This window comes from Notolabrus celidotus, chromosome 16 (assembly GCF_009762535.1).
Source record: "Notolabrus celidotus isolate fNotCel1 chromosome 16, fNotCel1.pri, whole genome shotgun sequence".
Classification (NCBI taxonomy): domain Eukaryota; kingdom Metazoa; phylum Chordata; class Actinopteri; order Labriformes; family Labridae; genus Notolabrus; species Notolabrus celidotus.
In genome coordinates, this window is record NC_048287.1 from 29370861 (window position 1) to 29380746 (window position 9886).

The 9886-nt window shown below is 34.9% G+C and overlaps 1 protein-coding gene across 1 annotated transcript in view; it reads right to left on the bottom strand.

The window, feature by feature from the left end:
• Positions 1-6025, bottom strand: part of LOC117828566 (solute carrier family 2, facilitated glucose transporter member 1-like) — a 33185-nt gene extending 27160 nt beyond the window's left edge. The window contains exons 1-2 of the mRNA XM_034705775.1: positions 5868-6025; positions 5433-5560 (exon numbers count right to left, since the gene is read on the bottom strand). Of these exons, the coding sequence (XP_034561666.1) occupies positions 5433-5444 (12 nt within the window). The 5' untranslated portion in view covers positions 5445-5560; positions 5868-6025. The remainder of the gene's footprint in view (positions 1-5432; positions 5561-5867) is intronic.
• Between the last annotated feature and the right edge of the window lie 3861 nt (positions 6026-9886).

Here is a 9886-nt window from a genome sequence, read left to right on the forward strand (position 1 = left end):
GGAAGGTCAGATGAGCAGCGAGCTCCCGCTCTAAAATGAAGAGCATCTCGTGGAGTCACTGAAACTGTCCATTCTGCAGAAAGGCAGGCGAACAGGCAGCCGCAGTTTGTCCTCAGATTCTGAGTTTAACTTTACGAGAGACAAGGCATCTCACATCTTTGAAGGAAAGTTCTTCCTTTATAATCCTGTGACTTTTTCTTTTTCTTTATGTATTCATGTATTTATTAATGTATAATTTTTTTTATTTATGTTTTTATCTATCTTTTTAAGTATTTATTTATCTATATTTATTTATTAATTTATCTTTTAGTTTATTTATCTATTTACATGTATTTATTTATTTATGTATTTATTTACTAGGTTATTTATCTATTTAAGTATCCATTTATCTTTTAGTTTAATTATCAATTTATTTATGTATGAACATATTTACTTATTCTATGTGTTTATTTATCTTTTTATTTACTTAGTTATTTATCTATTAAAGTATATATTTATATATATTTATTTATCTATTTATCTTTTTGTTTATTTATTTATTTCTCTATCTATTTATTAATTTATCTTTTAGTTTATTTATCTATTTACATGTATTTATTTATTTATGTATTTATTTACTTGGTTATTTGTCTATTTATTTATTTATTCATTTATCTTTTACTTTAATTATCTATTTATTTACGTATGAATATATTTACTTATTCTATGTGTTTATTTATCTTTTTATTTACGTAGTTATTAATCTATTAAAGTACATATTTATCTATATTTATTTATTTATCTATTTATCTTTTTGTTTATTTATTTATTTATCTATCTATATATTCATTTATCTTTTAGTTTGATTATCTATTTATTTATGTATGAATATATTTACGTATTCTATGTGTTTATTTATCTTTTTATTTACTTGGCTATGTATCTATTAAAGTATATATTTATATATATTTATTTATCTATTTATCTTTTTGTTTATTTATTTATTTATTTATTTATTTATGTATTAATCTATTTATTTATTAATACATTTATTTATGTATTTATTTCTCATTCTTATTATTTATTTAGCTTTTTATTTATTCATTTATATTTTTAATTATTCCTCTTTTTTGTGTTTCTCTTTTTGTTTATTTATCTGTTTATGTATAAATCTATTCATTTATTTAATAACAGTTTTATTAATATATTTATTTATTTTCCTTTTTGTTTATTTATGTATTTATGTCTTCATCTATTTACAAACTTATCTATATCAAACAATTTTCTAATTTCATCTCCTTTTTTTCGACAAGAAGAGCAAACACACCATAAACATCAATGTTTCATATCTCATCTCATTCAGCTCGGGGCAAACTGCTTGTGCTCGCAGCCTGTTGCACAGCCAACAGTTTGCTGAACAGATGCTACGTTACTGTGGCAACAAGTGTCACGAGGTCCGACTGTGATCACATTTTCCTGAAGCACAAATCCGACCTGATTGTTTACACGTCGCATTTAATCTTTAACTCGGAGAGTCCATGAAACAAGAGGATTTTACAGCTGTTTGCACATGCAGGAACAAGAAAGCATTATGACACCTGTTGTGTGTGCGTGCCTGTGTGTGTGTGTGTGTGTGTGTGTGTATCACATGATGACTTCTAAAACTACACACTATGTGAATGACATCATCTCCCTCTTTGCCTTACTTCAGCTCACATTTTCTCTCTTTCTGCCATTCTTTCCTTCCATCTAACCCGGAGCATCAACATCGCTCCCTCGCCTCGTCTCCTCGTCTCCTCGCCTCCTCCTTCCTCCATCTCCATGGCAACAGCCTGGAGGTGACAGTTTTATTGACAGTGGCTGAAAGTAAGCACAGCACACGGACGCACGCACACATGCGGCAGGCGGGCAGGCGACCAGGCAGGGTCTCATTAACTAAAGTAACACTGCTGCTGCTGCTGCTGCCAGGGTCCTGCAATGATTCATAAGGGCGTGGACTCTCACTCACACACACACACGCACACACACACACTCACACATGCAAACACAGTGACCCACATCCAAGATGAGCCAGAAAACACAGATTCTCTTGCAGAGCCAATCACCACTCTGCTCCGGAGTGAAACCATGAGGAAGAGGAAAAAGTATCGAGCTGTTTTGAGTGTAAAAATGTTTCAGGCGTGATTTCAGCGTGACAGTTGTTTATCGATGAGAGGGTCAATATGTGGCAGGAGTGACAGAAGCAGGACGCAAAGTGAGGACATGACAGGGCAGGCTTTTGTGTACATACACAAACTCAACACATGACAGGCATCAGTGCTACTACACCCGAGCTTTAAGCTGGGAATAACCACATTTTCAAACATATACGTCAACAAGTAATGTGTCCAGCCTCTAAACTTTGCAGAGACTTTATTTTCATTAATGACATCACGTCAGCAAGTCTTTAAGTTTTGATCTGTTAGTTGAACAAAGAAGCAATTTTTCAGTTAAGCTCCTACACGTTGGAACAGACTGCTAGAGGAGAACAGACCTGCAGAGTCACTCCCTTGTTTTCTTTAATTACTCAAGACACATTTTAAAAGGGAAGCTTTTATTAAGCTTTTATGTTTTATAACTTTGTATGCTTTTAATTTTTCTATTGCTTCTTTTTGCTTTGCATTTGTACTTGTTGATACTGCACATTGTGAAGCACATTGTTACCTGGATTGAAAAGTGCTACATGAATAAAGTATTATTATCATTATTATTAATATTTGTAATGTTTTTAATGTTCTAATTTTGTATTTATATATGTATTAATTTATTTATTTCTTTTTAAATGTATTTATTTATTTATCTATGTATTTATTTATCTTCATTTTTTATGCATTAGTCTATTTATTTATTCATCTATTTATCTTTTTTTTATTAAATGTATTTATCTATTTATCTATCTTTATTTTTAATTATGTATTTATTATTATTATTATAATTTTTTTTTTTTTTACTAAAATTCTTTTTTTTCAAACTGTGATGACCTTTTAAAAAATACAACCTTATTATGCAACGATGAATCCATTGGAAATAAAAATTATCTGTAGAATAAACGACAATAAAAATGTTGTAAGGCACAGTCAGGAGTGGAAGGTAACTTTTTAGATGTAGTCATGTTGATGTAATGTAACAGCTTTTTTCTTTTTTGATGAGTTTTTCAAAGCAGTACTTTTAATTTTAGGGAAGTACTCTTGTAAGGAGTATTTTAATTCTTCATATTTTATAGCATCCGTTACAGAGTAACAGTGTAGTGACTATTTGACTTACTCAAATCAGAACCGGCCACGGGACACGGGGAGAGTGGATTGTATACGGTCAAAGATTACCAATGTCCAGCTAAGTATGCAGTTTCTTTGGGGGTTTATTGAACAACAAAAGAGCTTCTCTCAAACAGTAAGGTATGGTCTTTGTGCTTTCAAATCTCCTGGTACCAAACCACCCCCCTTCCCCGGTGTCCGCCCCTCCTACTGTATCTAACCTGCCCATGTCACCTCATGCAAAACTATCAACCTATAAAAGTGAGTAACAAAATACATTAATAACACCTATGGCATCAAAGTTCATCCTGGAATGACCTTAAATGAAATAACAATAAATTCATTGATAAAGTAAAAATAATCAAATATATGAAACAAAGTGAAATGCAAAATGGAAACAAGCTTTTCATCAACTGTGTGACGGCTAGCTGACAGTCAGGTGATCAAACATGTGGAGAACGAGAAGAACATGCTTGTGCTGATATCACATCAGATGAAGTTTGAAACACATTCACATGTTCATCCTTCTGGGATCAATAACTCTCAGTGAGTCAATGCTTTTACAGAACTGACTCCTCTTTTAACCTCTGAGCGAGTCACAGTGGACTCCTTCCACAGCAGGGTGTGACTCCAAGCAGGAGGAGCGTCTGCAACGTGTAATACGGTAAAAACCATGCAACAAAGATATGAAATAACTTCAGCCTGGATAAGTGTCATATCAATGAAATCACCTGAACACACTGTCATATCTTCCTTAAGTTACATTTGAAGATTGATTTGTTTCAGTGCGTCTCTCCCTGGACTTCAAGAGCTTTTAATCAAATGAAGTTAGTTTGCAAACCTCAATATGATTTTGATGGTTATGTGATTTGTTATAATGTGGTTTTATGTTACATATTTAACTCTGAATGTGTGCAGAGGTTCTCAAATATCCTGTTTTTGTTGTTATTTCATTATATCTTACATTTCTTTTATGTTTCATATTAGTCCTTTTTTTAAAATTGAGCCTCCATCAAAAGAATTGTACACATTTGTACAAGTCTTGAATCCTGTCTATCTCATTAAGCTCACTTTGGCAAGAGACGAAAAAAACCTCAGTGCCAGACAACCAAAGAGCAGAACCAGACATTAATCAGAGCCAGCCAAACAGACCTGCACACACACACACACACACACACACACACACACACACACACACACACACACACACACACACACACACACACAAGAACCTCACGACCGAATACGTTTCTAAATACATCTCACTCATATGTCCCCTCCTAATTTGATCTGCAGCAGTTCCTGTCAGCAGACCCCAGAGGAACATGTTGCATCCCCCTGTTGCCTTCATGTGGACGTGCAGAGAGAAGCAACAGCAGTGACAGAAGAGTCAGGAGAGTCAGGAGAGCTTTAGCTGCAGTGCATGCTGGTCTAATATCTTCTAATGCATCTTTAGAAAATGGACTGTAAGGCTTTGCGGTGATGCATTCATAATAAAAGCTGATATTTGATGTTAGATTTTTATTTTTGTGCATGTTTTTCCCTTTTCCTTAGCCTATGTTAACTAACTTAAAATGCAAATTTTAAATGTACTTTTAATATATTTCTAATCTTCCTTTTCTTTTCTGTTTTATTATATTTGTCATTGTAATTGTGCTCTTTTATGCTTGTCTGAATGTTTCCAATGCTTCTAATGTTTGAATGCAAAGCACATTGAGTTGCCCTCGTGTATGAACACTTGCCTTTAAAATCTTTAAGTTATCTTGAAAATGAGTTACCACAAACCCAGAACTGATGGCTTGTAAAATAATAGTATAAGTATAAGTATGATCAATGTTGTGCTTTTCTGTTATGATAAACAAACACACACTCATAGGCTTACATACTCATCTGCAGTTAATCCAATAAGCCAAACAAACACCTCTTCAGGAACACACAGAGTCAAACACATAGCATGCATTCAAGCCAAACATTCATAGTACACAATGTTTCTCTCGTGCACACATCTGCAGTGCCCATGTCTGACTCAGAGTTATCATCTCGTACATCCAGCCTTACACCGCCCACGCTCACTTTGACTTTTTATAGAATCACTCCTCACACGTGCATATTTCCACAAACACACACACACACACTGGGACGAGAGAGAGAATCACTCACTTCTTCTGCCATCTTCTACAATCTATGGCTTGGATGAAGTTTCTGGAGGATTGTACACCGATGCAGGGAGGAGATCTTCAGGTGGTGGTTACAAAAGCTTCGCAGGACCCGCCCGCCGGCGCTGAGAGCTGCAAGAAAAGGAACACACCTCGTTTTTAGGCGCTGTCCGTGGTGCTAGCCGGCTCTGTTAGGAAGGGCACGACCGACTTTGTGCTGCTTCTCATCACTTATAGTGGATTCAGTGCATTTAAAGATGAAGCTAAGGAGGATAAAGAATAGACACAGGGACATTTCTGTGCGTAAATGTCCTTCTACTTTTGGGATGATCAAACTGGAGCAAGATGAAGGAGATTCACATCCCCTAAATTTATGAATCAAATCCACAAATCTGAATCTAGAGCAGCAAAAAAAGAGGATTATGAAGAGGAGACTCACCTGTCGTTTGAAAGACGAGCCCTCTGTGAGCTGCAGCACTGCCTCCCTCCTTCTTTTCTCCTCTACTTCACAGAGCTGCGAGGAGAACCGCACGTACCCGCACGCAGTTGTGTTTATTATTTCTTTCCATCCCCTCCATCAGCCTATCAAAAACCTGTGACGCTGCGCTTGGCGTGACGTGGCCCCGCCCCCGTCCGCGTCTACGTGCACAAATGCGTGACTCTTGCGCATCATCATCCCCGCATCTCGTGAGCACGAGCCCCGCGTCTCCATGTCCTATTATGGTCGCAGCCTTTTTATTCGGTTAGTTGGTCACCTCAGCTGACGAAAGCGTGTGCGCATGCGCGGATGAAGAGGGTCGTGTAGGAATCGGGATGCCGTCGACTCGCTCTCGTGTCCTCCTCGCCTTCCCATGATGCCTCACGCCGACGACCTTGACGGCTGCTGCTGCTTGTTGGTGATGCTGCTGCTGCTGATGCTGCGGATGCTGATGCAACGTTGCTAAGGGAACGGGTCACGCGGCGCGGCTCGGGTGATGCTCTGGTTCTGGAAGTGGAAACTTTTGCGAGCCTCTGTTTTTTTTTTATTTTCACACATAATAAAAATGTTGACAAGCAAAAACACGAGGCTTCAGTGGGGGGCTGTGAAATCAACCTGGAAACATCATCAGGTATCAGATTAATGCGCACACTGCAGATCCTCCTGTCTTGTGATTTGGCTCGTGACTTAGAGACCACTAAAGTCAGATGATAGTGACTCATTCAGGCTCGTGCTGAATGAAATAAGGACATTTAAGTTCAGAGTGAGAGAAAGTTAGAGATCCATGATGGAGTTATTTTCAGAGGGTTTCTCAGCAGCAGAAAAAGTCTGTTTTTATTTTATCAGTGATGAAAACTTTAAAATAACAGATCTTTTAGTTGTTTTCATAAAGGCTGTTTCTAAATCAACATAAATATATATTATAAAGACTAGGAATGGAAGTTTGTTGAGCATTGACTGAGCAAACCAAGTGTGCTGCAGATCCTTATTCCCAGTGCTTTTGTACATAGGTAATTCTAACTATTCTGTGCTTCTGTATATACTATCATTATTATTCTTATTCTTATTTCATCTTATCTTATCTTATCTTATTTTATCTTATCTTATTTTATCTTATGTTATATTATCTTACCTTAATTTATTTTATTTTATCTTATCTTATTTTATCTTATTTTATTTTATCTTATCTTATTTTATCTTATCTTATTTTATCTTATCTTATTTTATCTTATCTTATATTATCTTACCTTAATTTATTTTATTTTATCTTATCTTATTTTATCTTATTTTATTTTATCTTATCTTATTTTATCTTATCTTATTTTATCTTATCTTATCTTATTTTATCTTATCTTACTTTATCTTATCTTATCTTATATTATCTTATTTTATTTTATTTTATCTTATCTTTTATCATCTTACCTTAATTTATTTTATTTTATCATATTTTATTTTATTTTATCTTATTTTATTTTATCTTATCTTATTTTATTTTATCTTATTTTATTTTATCTTATTTTATTTTATCTTATCTTATTTTTATTTATTAATTTCATTGATCTTTATTTTGTTTTTCTTTATTTCTATTAATATCTTATTTTATTCATTCTTCTATTAATATTTCGACTTTCTTAAATACTGTTTATAAGCGCTCTGTAATGACCGAATTTCCCTACCTGGGATAAATAAAGTATTTCTGATTCTGATTCTGATTCTGTTTAATCCAAAGGAGGCACAAATACAGATATTCTCAAACAGAAGCAGCCTCTACTTGTTTTTAAAGAGAAAAGCAAAAAGTACAAACTGTTAAATGTATGAAATGTAAAAAGCTGCCGCACACAGAAGGATGTTTTCTTCTTTTTTCCAGCTGTAGATTTACAAAGACACCTTAACCTTCAGGATGCTGGTTGGATTACACTCGTTAAAGCTGGTTTACGACCCCTGCTGCATCCCCCCACTCTCTACTCACCTCATCTCCCATCCTCTCTTCAGCTGTTCAATCTAATGAAAGCAAAAACGTCCAGAAAAACAAAACAAAGATAACTTAACCTTCATGAACTCCAGCTAATATCTGTTACCTCATTTGATGCCGGTTCCTCTGGGCTTTGGCTTCACCGTTCATTCTGTATTCATAATGTCACATAAGTTTACGTTTGTGTGTTGAATGTGTCTGTAAGTCAGTTTGTGTAGTGTCCTGTTAACAGTCTAGTGACATCCTATAGTTTTAAAACTAGTTTTTTGTTTTAAGTGCAAGTACCTGCCTTAGGACTACAGATGCAATTTAGCTGTTGTGCTAAATCCGGCATATTTACATTGAGGCATCCTGCTGAAATGTTGATTAATGTGCATTGTTATAATTAAATAAACTCAAATTAAATGTCATTGTTGTGTTAACTATTATTAAATTCAAATAAAAGAGAAAAAGATTCCTGAAACAACTAAAATGAACCTTAACTTCACTCACGTCTCCTCTTCCCGGTGGAGGCTCCTTTTGTTTTCCACACTTTATATATATATACATATATTTTTTTAACAACAGGGTTCCCACTCTTTTCCAGAGATCATTTTCCAGGACATTTCAAGGACAATTTCAGTGATGATCAAGCTGGTATGACAGTCTATATTGAGTTCCTAATTTAGTTCCTAAATAGTCTAATATGTTCCTCTCAGTGGAAGTCTACATTGAAAGACATGCAGTCTATTGCTATCGATGAAATCATCTCTTACATGCTTAAAAATGATGGCAAATTGATTATAGAATAATGCAGCCACAGATGTACAGCACTTCATTCGTGCAACCAAGCAACAATGATGGGCAACTCTCATCTCAGCTTTCTCTTAACTCAAAAAATATAAAATTAGCTAAGAAAAAAACAAAAGAGCCAGCAAAGGACTCTGGAAGCTGCCTTACTGAAATAAATAAATAATAATAATAATAATCAGAGGATCAGTGCATAAATTGACCAAATTAGATCTGAATGACAAAAATGGCCACAAATGTTGAATGGGGATGTGTTTTTTTTAACCTTGCTAGATCGCACACAGTCATTTTGGAATAATTTTCCAGGACATTCTGTGATTTTTCAGGATTTTTTACTTTTTCTCCCATTTTCCAGGTGTTTTCCAGCACTGGAAAACTGGTCAACTGTTTTCCAGCTTTTCCAGTTTTTCCAGGACGTGTGGGAACCCTGAACAATCTTTTCATTGGGTTTTGCTTTTAACAGAGGGCGGAATCAAAATGAACGTAGAAAAATACAAGCACATAAATACAAAAAGAAACAGCCCCTGTTTTGCATCTCGAGGTTTCCACACTATCTTTGTCTGTCTCTTATATGTGCCATTTTGATGTCACACCTGTTAATGTGAGGTACACTGATGCTTGAGGCAAAAAAATCTTCTGAAGTGTAAATATTTAATCTATTTCAACATGGCTGAATGGATAAAAACACTAAATTAATTAATATGTAGCTTCAGAGCCTTAAAATCTGAGAGGCATAAAGTTCAGATTTTGGAGATTTCAGTAGTTTGGGTAAAAAATAACAGCAGAAAAAGGACAAATATTTTCAAAAGTATCAAGTATTCGTACTTTATAACTCGCCCAATAACTGATGTATGTATATAGATGACAAAAACTGTGCCAAAGCTGAACTTGATACTAAAAAAAGAGAATTAGGTAAACTTCATCTCTACCTGTCAGATTATTCTTGAATTTTGCAGCTAGTTGTGCAGTCAGTATGAAGTTGGCTGCTTTGCAAAAGACTCTTAAATCAATATTTAATGTCAGACCATAAACACCATGGAGACTTTTATTCTACTGACTTCACTTTCACTTTTCAAATGAAGGTTCAATTTTGGATGTGTGACAGATCTATTGCACACATTTCAGGCTCTCTTTGACTCCTCTCTAGGTCATCTGAGGCGAGAGTATCCAGGATAGTTTGAATCAATATCAGGAATAATTCAAGACAATCATAAGAAGG